The sequence below is a fragment of the Ornithodoros turicata genome, chromosome 1 (genome assembly GCF_037126465.1).
Source record: "Ornithodoros turicata isolate Travis chromosome 1, ASM3712646v1, whole genome shotgun sequence".
Classification (NCBI taxonomy): Eukaryota; Metazoa; Arthropoda; class Arachnida; order Ixodida; family Argasidae; genus Ornithodoros; species Ornithodoros turicata.
The window spans coordinates 132437675-132455471 of record NC_088201.1 but is presented as its reverse complement, the minus strand read 5'-3'; the positions used below and the strand labels follow the sequence as shown (position 1 = coordinate 132455471).

The window sequence follows — 17797 nt, the reverse complement described above, 5'->3', positions numbered from 1 at the left end:
GTATACGGGACCAGTGGTACTTTATCAGGTCATACCCAGTGACATGTATGCGAACTATCTGGTCTTGCACGTAGCTGTAACAATCCTGACCAGCCCAGATATTTATGAAAGGCATTTGGAGTATGCTGAACGTTTGCTTCGGCACTTTGTTGACATGTTTTCTTCAACATATGGCCGCCACCTTATATCGTACAACATCCATGGTCTTCTTCATCTTGCTGCAGATGCAGGAACACATGGACCGTTAGACAGCTGGTCAGCATTTCCTTTTGAAAACCATATGCAAACTTTGAAAAACATGAAAAGGAAACCTGAGAGGGCATTGGAACAACTCGTCAACAGGATCACTGAAAGGAGAAGCGTAATGGAACCAGAGTGTCCGCAGAGCAACCAGATAGCATTTTCCCAAAAACACCGCAATGGGCCAGTGATTGACAATTGTCAGGGTTCGCAGTATAAAAAAGTTCAAGTTCCAGGAAAGTTTATGTTGCAAGCAAATGGAAAAGACTGCGTCTGCATGCTAAGTGATGGAAGCGCAGTAGAAATCCAGAACATCATTCTTGCACACCCAGCACAGCAGCCATACATAGTAGGCAGGAAATTCCTGCAAAAGCATGACCTCTACACGTACCCATGCAAATCTGCGATACTTGGGATATATAGAGTGTCAGATATGTCCCCACTGCAGTCATGGCCATTGTCTAACGTGGAGCGCAAATGCGTGAAGCTCCCTTTCGGGACTGCCCATGCCATCATACCACTTCACCATGCTGTGTAGGATGTGTCATCACAATAATTATTTTTTGCCTTCTCCACACTTTGCAGATGAGAAACTGTTCGCAGTCGTAAAATTCCCAGACGAAGAGGACTGTGTTGCGATTGTTCATGTAAATTGGCTGAACGGGGGTGTGTGCATGTGGCCTCCTGAGAAAAATGGCAGTAAGCTGCGGGCACTCATTGAAGAAGGAACGATGCCAGCAGAGAATTGGTTCAGACAGAGGTGTCGGCCATTGGGTCTTTTCAGTGAGTATAATTAAACAGTTCCCTCTAATGCATGTGTGAGTCACTACTTAGTGTGCATCTTATACAGGTACCTATGAGCAAGCACGCCAAAAGCTTGCCGTTGCAGAGGTCACATCAGACCTATCCACTGATCAAGAGCTTGGACGTGGGAAACGACGGCGCATTGTTCGGAGTTTCAGTAGCTCAGATGAAGACGACATCAGTCCGCTTCCCAAGCCACCCACACCACCACCTTGTGTGAAAGGTAAGATACAGGGTGTTTCATCGAATGTGATAAAAAAATCTGACTGTCAATGTACTCGCCTGACGATTGTGGGACTTTCGGCAATTATCTTCGGGAAATTTTTGTCACCATTTGGGAAGGCTTTGGCCAATTTCTAGTTGAGGGAAATTTATTTTTGCCATTCAAAATTTGAAATATGAAGTCCTCCACTGATAACTGCAAACCCATCAGGAACTGTGTGCAGTATAGCAAAAGAACTAGTCGGAAAAAAAATAGTGAACATGCTGCTCTAGCCCTGCTTTTTTCTCTAAAAAAAAGTGCAATCAGAAGTGCGGCAAGAGGAGGAAGTGTCCACACCTTCATTTGTTTTCCTTTCTTGTGACAAGACCGTCATTTTATTTTCTTTGCAATAAGAATAGTCATCAGCACCAGCAAGATCAAACTGGGGGAAAGAAAGGCGAAATATGAGGTGGGAACACTTCCTCCTCTTGCTGCACTTCCACATACACTTTTATACGACAATCAAGCCAGGCAGGTTAAAGGAGCACTTTGACAAATTTTGTTCAACTACTATTTCTGTTGCTTTACTGTGCATAGGTTTCGTTGAGTCTGCGCTGTACTAGATGCAATAAGCGCATTCCCTACAATAACACCATTACAGTCTCATCACACAAGAAGCCAATCTCGTCACACAAGAAGCCAATCTCGTCACACAAGAAGCCAGGGTCGTCACGAAGTAGCAAAGATCTACCACAAACTCACCAGAGAGCATTCTGCCCGCCATACAGCGACGACGAGGATATTGGTGAGTTATGCTTTACACAATGTGTGTGGTGTTGCAGGATCTTTTGATACTCTGTGAAATGTGCACAAGGCAAGGGTTCGTTCAGTTCTTCTACTCTAAGCCACATGTATATATTTTTCTCAATCGCTATTCTTCTTTGCACGCAATCTTGTGCCTGCTGCTCATGTTAACTGACGATCACCAGCTGATGAACCTGAGGAGGCTATGATGTGCCATAGCAGTCAGAGGTCACCTGCTGCACCTTCCTTATCAAGCAGCCAGTCGTCTTTACCAACGTCAGCCCCGGGTATTTTTTATTTATTTTGTCACATTTACAATATGATGCAGTTGAGACGATGAAATTGCTTTGAGTGTGAGGAAGGGTCAGGTAGCTAAATGCATGGTAGTACACAAGTGGCCTTGCATTGTTTCTATTTCAGGGTCTTGTGTAATGGCATCTGATGACCATGAAGCGGGATATATGCACAACCACCGAATTTCGCCTGCTGTGAAGGGTGAGTGGAATGCGACATTTAGACACAAAATTTGTGGTTGCCATGAGTAAAGGAGTACTTATCATTTTAATCAGGAAGCACTGTGTATAGCCAAGATACTAAAAGTGGGTCAAATGCGCTGCCAGGAAGCGCTGAGAATGCAGGTAAGCGGCAAGTAATATAGGATACTGTGTTGTTTAAAAATAGGCAAAATCAAAGTCTTGTTTGCAAGTTAAAAGCATTTGAAAGCTTTTCCACTTATTGTGGCAGTTTGTATTCATTGTCACATGCTATAATTAGTCTAATTTTGCTGATCGGACTCGAAAATTAGCAGACTAAAAGTATTGTTTTCCTTTGCCAGTTTTGTATTGCTTTGCTTGAATACACTACCCCAATAAAAGTTGCTGAGTGTATGAGGCTTGTACTGAACACCGTCCGCCCTCAAATCCGTCTTCCCTTACCACGGGGCTTCAATGAGGCATGCACGCACTTCCCTGTCTCTGCGGCATTCTTTCTCGCTCACGAACAGTCTTGTATGGACAGCACAAAACCAGGCAGTGACATCTCGTAAACATCATGGAAACATGTTCTTCTGAGACTCTAACACGTGAAAGGATAGAACAAGCAAGATTCACATACCTCAGATCCATGAATATACAAATATTGAAGTTCTGTAAAACTAGACAGCGACAGGACTTGAGCCTGTATATCCTGACTGCCGGTTCAAGGCCTGTCACTGCCTCGCTTTGCCGATGGCTGCCATATTCATGTGCCTAACCTATACCCATGCAACCATGAACTGCTTTTCAGCTTTCCAGAAAAGGGTGCTGACATTGCTACATTCCATCAGATATGAGGTTCAAGATATTTCAAGCCAACTAAGTCACAGTCTATCAAAGTTGAGCATCCACAAAGATGTGGACGAGCACGAGAAGCTTTTTGAGGAGCCTATAAATAACCTGGACGACTTTGTGGAGTTCGACAACCAGCTGCGAAATAACAAACAGAAGCAGACCGAAGTGGTTAGTGATGTGTGATTTTGCATGACCAAGGGCTCTTCGTATGGCATTTGTACATTGTGGCACACCTCATTTCTAGTAGGCATCGAAGTCACAAATACATGAGCAATTGTTCCCTCCGAATGTACCGTAAACTAACTAAAGCACCATATTGCAAGTGCCAGAAAATAAGCAGCAAAATAACAATGGTAGTGTTGTACTCTACAGAGCAACTTGAACTTAATGCAAACGTTGCCTCACGTCAAGCCTTCTCTTCCTACATCCCTACAGGTTCGCTGGATTTCTACCCATCTACCTTTTCTTGTGTATTCATTTGACAGGAATGCTTGCAACCTGTAAATATTTTGAGCTTTGCAGGTGCCTATTGCACTGTCTCTTCCTACCCAGGTGCCTAATGTGGTACATCTGCCATGCCTTTGGCCAGTCACAGAAAAAACTTTTCGAATTAATCTTTGTCAATATATATGAAATGTTGACATTACATGCAATAGTTTCATTGCTCTTTAACAGTGGCTTCCTATGGGGTGTCTGTATTGAAATGTGCCCCATTTTTAATAGAAAGAGCGCTGTACGCAGATGAAACTTAAAGTGCATTTGAAGACCTGTGTTCCCCCACCCACATTTTTCTCCCTGCTGTGTCCAGGCAATTAAGTAATCTCCTATCTTTTTAGTTCTTCACTTTGTAACACAGGGGCACACAAAATGTGTAGACCATGCTAGCAATACACGTCTATCGACTTCTTACAAAAAACATGCACCTGCGGTGTACTCCTCAACTTACAGAAAGTACTGCGTGATATACATAATTCCTTTTCTGCAACTGTGTTACATTTCCAGAAAGAAACATGGTTTGCATTAGCACGGTTTTCATTTTTACAAAAAGTCACAGGACTTGGCGGTTGCTAAAATCAGTTCTGCAGTTAATCGGCTAATTTATGTACCAGCACTTAGCCTTAACCACAGATTATGAGCATATCGTAAATACCAGATTGAGGTCCAGCATTTATATGCTGAAATTGCATGCTGCAATGAATGCAACTCCAGAGGTTGCTCCACATAGAAAGTAATCGGAAGAAAAGAGTGACAGTGATGTCGACATCTTCGCCCTGGCTAGTCGTTAGCGTAGCAACATTACCTGGAACGCAGCCACCCCAACCTGGATTACCATGATAGGTATTTCTTTTTTGTCGTTTCGTTCTGTTTGTCCTATCATCTGCGCTCTCACAAAATGCAGGCAGGAAAAACGTATGATAACCGTCATCTGCATTGCCTGCTTCCAATGCTGCTATTGTGGAAAGCCAGATTGGGGATGTCGATGTTATTGTCGCCCTCTTTCTCATTCAGGCTTCGAGGTGAAGTAATAGGGTCGATAACCCAAGCAGAGAGAGCTGAAGCACTCTCACTTCAGCGAGTGGCTGGTAAATATGGAGGTTCGGCTTGAACTTCACAATCGCAACATGCTCTCCCAATGAAAAGAAAGCTATTATACCACTGCAGTTATTCATTGCTTAATTGCACAAGTGACTGCATTCAAATGAGATGCTCCTTTAAGTGAGCTTCATATGTGTCCCAGTCAGTGTGATTTAGGGTCACCAGCAGAGAGTAGCAGTTCACAGGTTGGCAGTAGCATGAAGGATGCTGCTCTTTCGTTAACAAATCATTCTTTTGCTTTGGGTCCTAACAACGCAGGGTGCTTTTTGCAGCCGAATGCCAACTTGCATAATTGTTGTGTTTCGTATGCATTTAAGAACAGTTTACGTGATGCCCGTGTTCTGTTCCCCAACACACTCTAGAAGTGTAAAGCCCACATCTCTCCACTAAAATGTGTAGTCAGGTGTATTTTAAAGGCTCTGAATCGCTTCAAATGATGTCATCAGCATACAGCGCAAGCTCTAATGACAGTGATCAGTGAGACCTCTAATTCTTGTGGATGTTTTCTGGGCTAATTCTATCTGAAATCGAACAAGCCGGTACATTTAATGGCTCAAATGAATGGGGAAAAATATATTGAAGCCATTGGTAAGTCAGGAGAAATAAATTCTTTCTGAATTCTCTGCATGGTTCAGAAAACAGGAGAAGAGGAAAAAACTGCCTCTGAAAAGATGTCGCTGCATGCGGGTTTGAGCGTCACCTGCAAGGCCATTTCTTGTCACAGTATAGTGATATCTTACTCTGGCTTTAGACCAGCTATGGTGCAGGAGGATCCTGCATTGTCAGTGCTGTGTCATTTTTTTTTATTCATCTGATTATAACACTGTTATGAATACAAACACTCAGAATGGCTTCAACTGATAGCAGTTAGTTTTCAGGCGAAGTCATGCTTTTTATTCCGTCTTAGCACTGCGAAGCGACTGTGGCTGTCAGTGGCATACAGATGTAGACAGAAGGAGAGGTGTTCAATTCAGTGCACCGTAAGCAATACAGTAACCAACACAAGGCTTGACGTTTCGGGTCTTATGTTGTTTACTGTGTTGCTTGCCGGTGCGCTGAATTTGATACACATGTCTACTCCCGGCCTCTGGACTATATTCAAATGAAGAAAGTATAGCAGGAATGAGTGTGTGTGTGTATGTATGTGTGTGTGGGGGGGGGTAGCATGCATCCTGGGCTGACTTCAGGAGGAACTGTGCCGACATTCACCTGGAAACTCGTGAAAACAAAGGCTGAAACACTGGAAAAAAAATCGATTTTGCCACATGTATACAGAGTACAGATGCTGATAAAAATTTACGGAACACCAGAGCGACGTATCTCTTGACCGGAACGAGATCATAGCAGACAACGGGAGTGGACACACTTACTGAGAGGTGCATGGAGTACCCTGTCACCTGTTTTTAAGTCTATCTACTCCTGTTTGCAGCAATGGTATCGCTCCGATGGCTATATACACCGCTCCGGTGTTTCGTAAACTTTTGTCGGGAGCTGTACCACTGTTTAACTGTGCTCTTCGTATTGAGCCGACAAGAATATTCACAGTGCACCTACCCATCAAGTCCGAATTTTAATTTTTCTTCTGTGTGTAGACTAAGGCCTCTCTACGATATACGAAATTTTCGAGGCAATTTTTTGGTAAGCTTTTGTAAACAATGGCTCCTGAAAGTCTTCATTTTTCGGAGGTACCTAAAGAGGTATCACTTCCGTTCGTGATACAATAGAGCAACAAATTACATATCATTCACCAGCCCTATGAATAATAAATCTTATCAGTTTTGTAAATTGCCTGGAAAGTTGCACTGAATATGGTGCTTTGTGATGCTTTGAGTCAACTTCTAAAATGTTTTCCCAGATAAACAAAAACAGACACAACACTGTCTATGCAGGAGCCTCTTGTGCCATAGGTAGTCTAAAGCCAGAACAAAAAAAATCTCTATAATGTGACACGAAAGAGCCTTGCAGAGGACGCTCAAACCCCCACACAACGACATCTTCTGAGAGGCAGTCCTTTCCCTTTGCCCGATCTCGCACGCTGCGCAGCACAGGATATTCTGAAAGTGTTTTGTCTCTCCTAGCTCACCAATGTGTTCAACATATATTTTCCTCCGTTCATTCGAGACATCAAATGCTTGTTCAATTTGTGATAGAACTAACCTCTGGTATGCATTGACACATGTACAGTGACACTAAATAGACTTTTCTGCTTTACTCCTCACCACACAGCGTACATTCCTGGCAATGTTTGGAGGCCGTGGCACTGCAGACCACGTGGCACGAATCCTGTCTCGTGTTATCACGAATGACCTTGCCACAGAATTCAGCTGGTTTGGCGCAAGGGGGAAAAGATCGTTCAAAGACCTTGCATTCGCAGACCTACTTTGTGGTAAGTATAGCCTAACTTGAGAGGGTTTGCTACTTTGCTAACAGTAGCATAAAATCATGCTAGTTATAACAGAGAAAATATTTAATTGGGTGTTCTTGCAAACAGATAATTTAGACATGATGGAAAGTGCATTACATGTAACATTTGACCCTTAGGTAATCTTGATTCCCCTTTTGATGGAACAAACTGCCATAAGAGAGCACAGCTGGAGAAGCCATCTTCTATATTCCTATTGTTTCTTTTACCTCATAGTTATTCTGCTTCCCCACATTCAGTATGCGAAGTTTAGCTGTGTTTTCCTTACAAGGAAGTGATTTAGAAAACCACTGACTCCATCTACAAAGCTTCTCAATTTTTTAATAGGAGATGCCTTGAACAAGAATTCTGTCAAATTCTAGCTGTCTGGAGTTTCTGCTGAAGGGCTTCATTAAAATATTTATTGTGCATCTCTGATAATTAGCCAACTTGTATTTGCATAACTTGTTGTCAGCACTACCTGTCTTTTTGTGTATACAGGCGCACAAAACATGCCTGTGTGTACATGTTCATGTGACACTTGTACAGGTTGTACAATGTACAAAATGTACAGGTTGTGAGTTTAGAAAAGCAGACTTGGAGTATTTAGGAGGTACACACCATTCAGCTGACTGGACTATTGCTTACTACTACTTATTACTTTTACAAATCTGTAGAGTCCATCAGATCTTCACTGCCAAAGGACAAGCAGAACACAACGTTCAAGGATATTGAAGATGCAGTGAAATCATGGCTACGTCATGCAAAAGAAAGGAAGGACAGGCAGGCAGAAAAGACGAGCAAAGGGGGGGTCATCGTAAGCCTCAACTATATTGTGTTTGGGCTGTCAATCCTCATTGCATTCTCTAGTTTAGAATGTGTATGCCATTGTGCCTTGTGTGTTACTTTTATAGCACGGTATGCCCCAGCAGACAGGCTCTGTTGCTGCTTTTCTTGTTGGGTTTCTCTACCAACACAAATACCCCTCGCATATAGCCCACATATTCTGTTGTGATTTCTCGTCATAGTCACAGTGCTGTGGTGGTGGATGGTAAGGGACAGCTCCATGTGGTGCTCTGACACAGCACTTGCAGTCGCGACATAGGACAATGTGTGACCTGATCTTACCAACGTCACAAAGAACAAGGCACAAGGCCTCGGTCACCCTATGACACAGCCGCAAGTGTCATTCGCCAGTCTGGTTGATATTGAAACGTCGCAAGCATACATTCCTTCGAACACAACAGTACTCGGATGTTTTAGCAGAATAACGTATTGGTAGACTGTGCAAGGTAATTGTGAACACAAACAAATTAGTTACTGTAAGTCACCAAGGGTCGACACAAGTTTTTCACTGGGACATGTCACTGCGGAAGGTCCACAGGGTACCAAAAATGCCAGAGGTAAAATTCAGAATTAGGGATTTTATTTAATGCACATAGTGTGCAAATGCGATCTCTAACGTCAGTTTATAGCCAATGTGTCAAAGCTCCCCGCCGAAGGGGAAGTTCATCGGTGGTGTGAGCTGTTTCTGAACTATCCAGGCATGGTACTTAAGTGAAAAACAGTGTGCATATACTATGTTCTTCGTTACTGTAATTCAAGGACATTTAGAGCATTTTTAAGAGTTTTCTTGTCAGGGGTGCTGTCATATGGATGTTTCATGATACGTTTTTACCACTTTTATGCCTCACGGGACTGTTCATTCAGCAAACAATTTCTCATCTGCAAAGTGACTGCTTGTATTATTTTCAAGTGTTCTATTTGATGATGTCTTTTAGAAAACTGTGTAATTTCGTTCTGTTTTAGCAGCGCATAGCTGATTGTTCTCTGTGCACTATACTGACATATATCACATTCAGTTGCTCAGTTTTCACTGTGATACATTGCGGTTGTGTGATATTTTCATATATTTCTATGTGGACGTGTGTCTCGAAAATTTCTAGCACCCTTCTAGTCAAGGATGTTAAAGTCTAAGTTTACGGACTTGCGCATATCCTTTCTATTACTGTTGTAAGTTACACGAATATGTTATATTGCGAATTCAATGTAAAAAAAAAGTTTGGTGAATGTATGTGTTTCATATTTTTTGTAATACTGTTCAGTGTATGGTGAAACGAATAAATATAACAGGGGCACATCAATGCATGATGATATTTCATATTTTCTTGAGTGTGTACAACAATAAAGAACCATGTACAATGGTACCAAACACGTCCGACATATGTAATAAAGCGACATCGCCAGGATTTCTCGCGGACAACCCGGGATGTGCCATAGGGACGTCATATGACGTCCAAGAGACGTCACAAATAGCTCCCCAGGACGTCCCCAATGTCCCATGCAGGATACCCTTTGACGTCCGTGGGATGTCATTGTGTTGTCTGGGTACCGCTACCCGTGAGCGTGTTTCTCGACAAAGGTGACGTCTTCCTTTGATGAGTTCCAACCAACATGCTATTTACCTTCTACGTAGTGCTCCACGGCGCAGCGGATAGATCTGAAATGACCAGTGTGCAACCAGTGTAACAGTCCGTTACGCGAGACCTGGAAATAGACCACCTCACGGGAGATTGGCATCCACTGTGCTGCTGCAACCGGGTCAACGTGACACATGGCCACAGGACGAACGACCGAGGAAAAACAACGAGAATGCGCACGCGTTGACATTACTTCCGTTGTTGTATCTCATTTCTCATTGTAAGAGAGAATCACAGGGGAACACAACAAAGCTGTTGTTTAGAGCTTGGCTCTTGAGTGTCTCTTCGCTTGTATTTCTGACATTCTTGCAAGGTTTCCACAGAGTAACATATTGGCTTTGGATCGAAGCAACTGTTGTGGACAGAACTAAAAATCGTAGCATCCTATTTTTATCCCTAGTAAGCAATGCGTGCGTGTACAATGAACGCTTGCGGCATTTCGTACAACAGCTGTTTCGTTGCAATCTTTTCGCTACGCGACGGACAAGCAGCCCTGCTGTCAAATGCCATATAGAACTGTACTCGTTATTATTACATTACTTATCACAATGAAACTGCGATTATCACAATAGGCTCGAATCATAACAATTGCGCCCTTCGCTGCGCATGACGAATCAACTTCGGTCTCCCAGTGCCACTGACAACTTCTATGACAGCGAAGCCTGTTAGGGGCGGAAAGCAGGCTGTTACAAAACAATTGTCAGTGCTAGGCGTGAATACTATTGCCCAGAGAGAAAAGAATATAAGCGAATCCCCTTCCCCAGAGCACGCGCGTCTTTCTCTCGTTCCTTTTTCTTTCCAACTAGTTTCTTTGTTTTCTACATGTAGGGGAACTGAACGAAGAACCGGAGCATGGAAGGAGGGGACACCACCGTAAATGTTTATTATGTAGGCAAGGGGAAGGAGTGCTGTCGCATCCATTTTGCTACCAGGAATTTTTGTCGCACGATAACTATCTTGCAATGCAAATGCAATTTCTTGGATTGAACTCTGAAGTCTGTAGACGGATCCTTCGTTTACTCGCAAGTACAACCGTCCTCTCACGACAAACTGTGGGCAATCAGCGCCGCGTAATGCGATGGAGACGACTGAAATAAACTAGTGAAATGACCACATTTCGTGGCGAAAGATCACACCTCTCGTCATCTCACAAAGCGATAACACGAATCGCAGCCAAATAGAAAAAAAAAAGTTACCTTCATCTACTACTACTAGTCACAGCCGCTACTATGTCGAATACGGACAGGTTACATAGCGTATAATTGTCGACTTCCCTATTTGACTTCGGTTATGCAATTCCTTTGATTCTTATCATTTTGTGTGCGCACTGTGAGTTGAACTTCGAGTTTCAACAGAACTGGTAATTTCGTAATTCATTTCAAGAAATCCTGTTTCTGTAAGCTGTATTGAGATAAAACTGCTACCGATCGGCACGTGAATAGACTCTTCACAGCAGACTGCAATTATTTAGTATTTGCGTCCATTTTTTATGACGGTTGTGTGACCATTTTGCATTTGAGATATATATTTTTATATATCTCAAATATATTATATTTTGCACAGTCTTCGTCACACGCTACGCGCGCGACAGCTACCCCCGTGCTACTCAAAACACGAAAGCACGAAAATCAACTCGCCGTCTTGCACGACAGTTTCAGAAGACTTTTACGAGACAATCGTCCCTTCTACACACGTATAAACACCGGGTACAATAGCATAGAGAAGAGACTCAAGGTTAAAGGGTCCAGTCAGCAGCTGTCCCCACGCGCGTGTCTCCCTAACGGGGTCATCCACGGAAACCGCGACGGTGGCGCCCCGCCGTAGGAAATCCGTAAGTAAATTCAAGATGGCTACCGCGAGACCGTAGCCTTAAAAGAATCAGTCAGACAGCTGTGTTTCAGATGATTCTATTTTTTTAGTTTTGAGATTTTTATTGTTATTCCATGACAGTGTACACTGATTATTGATCAGAGGACTGAGAGGGCAAACCCTGTTGAACAGTCAATGCAAATGTCTACACAGTTTGAGGGGAACAGAAATACCAAGAACACATGTCAAGTATAAGAAACAAATAGCTAAGATATTGCACAGCAGAGACATGCAAATAATCAAAAAGTAATTGCATGTCACCCTACGTATTAGCAGAAAAGTCCTGTTTGTTCGCGTTTTTGAAGGATGCAAGATTGTGGGTTCGATCCTACAGCTGGCTAACCTTTTCAGTGACTTTCATCTTTCATCGTGTAGAGCTGTGTTGATCAAACTGTGGGTCATGACCCCCAGATGAGCCTTGACTGGTCATGAGCCTTTTCCTGGGGGTCATGGCAAGCAGATACGCCTTGCTTGCATAGCTTGATATACCTTGAGTCGGACAGACCAACGTTTTGATTTGCTTGTATCAAGAAAGCAAATACATCTTTCTCATTAAGATTCATGATTAAATCAACCCTTGTTAACAAAACATCAATAAGCATTTTTGGTAGCTCTCTCTGTGGTTGATGTCTTTTAAATACATCACAATATAAATGTATCTGCATCATTGAAAAAAAGTAAATTTTTGGAAGATGGGGTGAAGGTAAGGGTGGGGGGTCATGGTAGGTTTGGTGCTACTCAAAGGGGTCACGTACTGGAAAAGTTTGAGACACACAGGTATAGAGGGATGTCGTTCCAAATTTGACTACCCAAGGACGAAAGGAAGAATGGACCGAAATTAGTGTGGTAAGTAGGAAACCAGAATTAATTGTGCTCATGCCTGAGAGAAGGGTGTGATATAATTGTGCATGGCTAACTGAAGTTGACTAGAAGGTGCGTAAAATAGCTGGTACATAACCTGAACTTCTTTATACTTCACAAGTTGGTGTACATTGAGGATGTGGAAAAGGGGAAAAGCAAATGAGACTATCTCGTCAGTATCTAAGAAAAGAAAAATCTGCAGTGCCCGCTTCTGGGTCAGGAGAAGGGGTTGATGGTATATGTGAGGCCATAAGTGATACGTGAGTGGATAAGGGCGTAGCACACACCGTGATTTATCCAGACCCCCTCTTCACCGCCCTAACTTTTTCAACAGTGCAGCCCCTACAGGGGGTGCCCTTGGGATTTCAGCGTTAGACACATGTCGGTAATGATAGGTTGATCTGTAATGACGTAACTACAATAATGACCCCCGCCCCTTTTTTTTCAACACCCATCCGTGCTTGTGATTCTGGATAAACGGTCGAGCACACAGAACGTTAACAGCATCTGAGCTTAGCAAGTGTGAAGACACCAGACGTGGTTCTGGCTAGTTCTTCTTTTTCTTTCTTTTTTTATACAAATATTCTGTAACGAATAAAAGAACACCCTGTATATGGATAATCACCAGTGCTATGGTGTTGGTGGATGACCGACAAACAACCTTCGGGAATTTAATGACAAGTTTCCCTGGAGTTGTGCCTCCAGGGTGGACTGTGAAATGAAACTGTGCAGTATGAACAGCATATCAGCGATGAAATTGTTACTGCTAAAAACACCGGAATTGAAGCCTGGGACCTAAGACGCAAGAAAAACAAACGAAAAGAACCAGGTATAGGAGAGCTTTTCTATGGCAAACGGATCAAAATGGGCACATTCAACAGCCACGCCGATTTTTCAACATCGGCGGCAGCGGCGCGCCGACACTTTTGGCACGGCGGCGAGGTCCAGACCTCCGGCGGCAGCGCTTCGGCGCCTTGGCCTTCGGGAGAGGAAAATGAATTGCGCTGCGCATGCGCCAGCAGTGATGTCACGTGTCGTTCTTTGTACTGATCTCTATAGACCGTACGGTCCGGCCCCGTACGGTCCGGCCCGGCCGTCCGGTGACCGTACGACCGTACGCCATCTTGGCCGCCATCTTGGGAAGCTGAAAACATTGCCATTCGCGACTACAGCTGCATATTCTGCATGTGCCTTTGCGTAACATTTTTATCGTGTCATGCTCGCCTGCTGTGGTTATGAATGTACTGCCCGTACTGGCAAGGCACCGGGAACGACATTTCACAAGTAAGTGACTTAGTTCTATAAATATATGTGATTTATTAGTCCACGGGCCGGGCGACAAAACGTAGCCGTCAAGCATGTGCGCGGCACTTTGTGACTCGTGCTTCAAGATCTAAACGTTAAACTTTAAGCAGTACTTTATCTGGATAAAGTCATTTTGATAGTACAGACTTCATGCAGTTCTCTGTATGGTCTCAGCACGCAGCAGGTGTTGAAGCGCACTTGTCCGGTGTGGGATCTACCACTGAGTTAGGCGGTCACGGTATCGCCGATTGCTTGCCTGGATCAGCCATGTCATCACTGCCGGAATTAATATTAATAAATGGTTTAATGCAGGTTCCCTCACAGCCGCCTGGATCTTTTAAAAAAGTGGGTGGTGAACGTCAGGCGAAAGGACTGGACACCGTCGAAGACATCAGTGGTCTGCAGCAAACATTTTGAAGACAGCTGCTTCGACAGAGCGGGACAGATCGTTCGTTTGGGGCCTGACGCTGTGCCCACCAAGTTCGACTTCCCAGAGCACCTCCAAAAAGTAATAATGCATGCATCATATGTAGAGGCTGGATTTGTATGCACTCAAAGCTGGTTGAACACACATGCGTGAAAAATTCATTATGCATACTTGCTCAATATATGCACCTCTAGAAATGCACTTGCATGCATTTAAAACATTTAACAAATTTGCTGGGGCAACAATATCTTACATTATGCAGTGTACAAAAGGCATGCAGGGTTGAAAGTATGTATTTGCATGAAAATTTGGCCTCTATGAATCATGCTTCCTAGTTAAAGTTTCAAGTGATGGTTGCTGACTAGAATTAGTCTTGCATTAGGGTACCCTTATGCTGCACCTAGTCCAATATTCGAAAACACTCCTGAATTATGCATTCACATGCAGTTAAAAGCCACTCCATATTGCATAGGATAATACTAAGATGCATGAAAATTTGTATTGCAAATTTGCATTTGAAAAAACTACAGCATGAAAATTTTGCCCAACATAACTCATTTGTGAGATATACTAACACACCAGCCACACGTCTTCTGTGTGCGTTCCAGAATGTTTACTCAGACAATAAATAATTTTTCAACCTCGAACGTCTACTCTTTATTCTCCCTGTTTAGGATAACTGACAACTGACGAACACAAACATTTTGCAATATCTGCCCTTACATCTTCACACAGAAAGTGCAACCAAGCATGCTGAGGTTGGGGCGCTTCTAACGAGAGCAGTCTTGCAACATATCTCATCAACATCACTGCTGCCCAGCATCTTCCCCAGTTTGCAACAACATATGTTCGAATGCAGCCCAAATGAAAACCATGTGATCCGTCTTATCAAAGAAGTTTCCCAGTGCTACAGCAGGATCAGACTGTACCACCTTGCCAAGGAATATACAGAGAAGGTGACAGCCAGGTCTCATCTGCGAAAGAAATTGTCAAGGTTGATCGTATTCAAGAACCAGTAATGCACACTACTCACTTACCTGGTTGACTGCTTCAAACTTGCTTTTGCAACTGGACTTGTCATACTTCGATGTTGGAGCTTTCACCACAAGACCTTTCTGCTTAGGACTTACACACTCTAGCTCTAGTCATTTTGAACTGTCTTTACCGTCATTTACCTCCCCAGTGCACATATTTCTAGTCGATATGTTTTTACCGTCATATAGCCTTCATATCACATACTTAATATCATTCTAGTCCTTTGGATTAATATCATTCTAGTCCTAGTGCTTTAGTGCCGTTCGGCATTTCGTTTCATAACTAGTCATATCTAAACTTCCTGTGCAAAGCATAATGTAATGCAAGCATATTAAGGTGGTTTCATAAACAAACGTGCCAAACATTGCTGAATGCCAAGAGTGAATTCTGAGGATACTGCTCCCTGGCATTCCACACCCCCGAGCAGAAAGGAAATGGGAGAAACACGAGAAGCAACACGCTGCACACGCTGACGGACGACAAAGGAAACGTAACACAACAAATACAACACCACACAAAACCAGCAAATCACATAATCGTAGTTCAAAGTACAAGATTGGAACGACACGCGCTCACACGAGTACAAAATAGACAGGAAATAACATGTATGTGACGGGATTTCACACAAAAAACGTAAGGAACCCAATCACGAGGGATTTCTGCAGCGATCCGTGGCAAAATTTTAGCGAAGCAGCAAGGGAAGCGCTCACAAACAGCAAAACTTGTCACAGCTTACATGCATTCCTATGGGCTGTAATCGCTCTTTTGAGCACCGCAATATGGCGGCCGGTTGTCGTACCCTTTCCCGCGATACCCTCACCCATCCGCTATCCAGCCTTTATACATAGAGATCAGTGGTTCTTTGCTGCCGCCGCCCCGCCGCCTTGCCGTTTGCTCACTTCATGCGAGTTGCATGGTCGGTTGAAAAGATGAGAGCGTCTGTACAAAATTGTTCCGTGGGCCGCTTTGTTACTGCAGATATGCAACAAGTGCGAGTCCACTTTTTCTAGGCGGCACTCTCTCAGCCTAGGCAACAGCAGCACCAAATGAATGTACCCAACTTCCGAGTGAATTAAGAAGCACGAGTGCAATTCTGAAGCTGGTAGGTACGTCTCATGATCTGTTACACTATAATACACACATGCCATTCGCGCTCAATGCACGATTTTGGAGGTGTTGCAGCGTTGCACAAAACGGCAGTCTGGTGCGTAATGTACACCCATACTATGAAAGATGAAAGTCACTGAAAAGGTTAGCCAGCTGTAGGGATCGAACCCACATCTTCTGGATTACCGGTCCAGGGCTCCACCAATTGAGCTAAGCTAACACGCGTCTCCAGCGACTTTCGGGGTGCGTCATCTGAAGGGACGACAGACCAGCCACTCACTCTCACTCACCCTCCTTTCACTGTTACATTTTTGCTCACTCATACACACATTCATACGACGGAAAATCGACACAAGCGGCACCTGTTGAACAAGAGAGAAACTGAAGTTCTGAGGCTGGAATAACATAGAAGGGACAGATACAAACAAGGCCTCAAATTGCCTAAGAAATCAACGATGAAAGATGAAGGTCACTGAAAAGGTTAGCCAGCTGTAGGGATCGAACCCACATCTTCTTCAATCCAGAAGATGTGGGTTCGATCCCTACAGCTGGCTAACCTTTTCAGTGACTTTCATCTTTCATCGTTGATTTCTTAGGCAATTTGAGGCCTTGTTTGTATCTGTCTCTTCTATGTTGTTCCAGCCTCAGAACTTCAGTTTCTCTCTTGTTCACCCATACTGTCGAGTTCGACTAATTTTGAAAGAAGGAACTCACAGTGTTACAGACTCAGAACGTCTGTTCCCGTCATCTTCGACTCATTCGGATGTCGTGTTCGGACTATCAATTGTATCACCTGTTCTATGTCAACACAGAAGTCGATAAATATGTAACAAATATCGTTGTTCCGACAGTTATCTGTAATCTTTAGTTGTGCCTAATTATTCCTATTATTTTGTACTTGTGTTTTTACTCAGAATTCCCATGCTGTATTCTTAACTGGGAACAACAAAATAAAACACGTGAGAATTGTGTTAATACTGAGATTTTATTATTACTGATTTCAGATCTTCATGCATGGAAAGAAGAAATGCAGAAGGCAGCCAAGAGCCACTTTACAAAACGCACAGGAGCAAAAATATTGAAAGGTGGGTGTTTAAAGTGTTATTATATCTGTAACTGATCGGGCGCTCTTACAGAGAAGAACATCAAAGGAGAAAGGTTCATCAGACCACAAGGTTCCGTCATGCGTTGGGACACCTGCCTTGATGATTCGTCTGCAATGTTCCAAACTGACAATGTTGTAGGACATAACGGGACGTGTGCTTCGGGGCCTCCCACAATATCGGTCATGATCAGAGCCAACAATTAAGGCATAACATTTTAAAATTTCCTAAGATT

The 17797-nt window shown here is 43.4% G+C and overlaps 1 protein-coding gene across 1 annotated transcript; it reads left to right on the top strand.

Moving 5' to 3' along the window:
- Positions 1-1710: 1710 nt before the first annotated feature.
- LOC135385463 (uncharacterized) lies at positions 1711-17768 on the top strand. The gene is made up of 10 exons (XM_064614795.1): positions 1711-1715; positions 1870-2051; positions 2471-2545; positions 2620-2688; positions 3335-3546; positions 7201-7360; positions 8053-8192; positions 8290-8293; positions 17464-17544; positions 17596-17768. The coding sequence occupies exons 1-10, from the start codon at positions 1711-1713 to the stop codon at positions 17766-17768; spliced, it is 1101 nt and encodes a 366-aa protein (XP_064470865.1).
- The last annotated feature ends 29 nt before the right edge of the window (positions 17769-17797 follow it).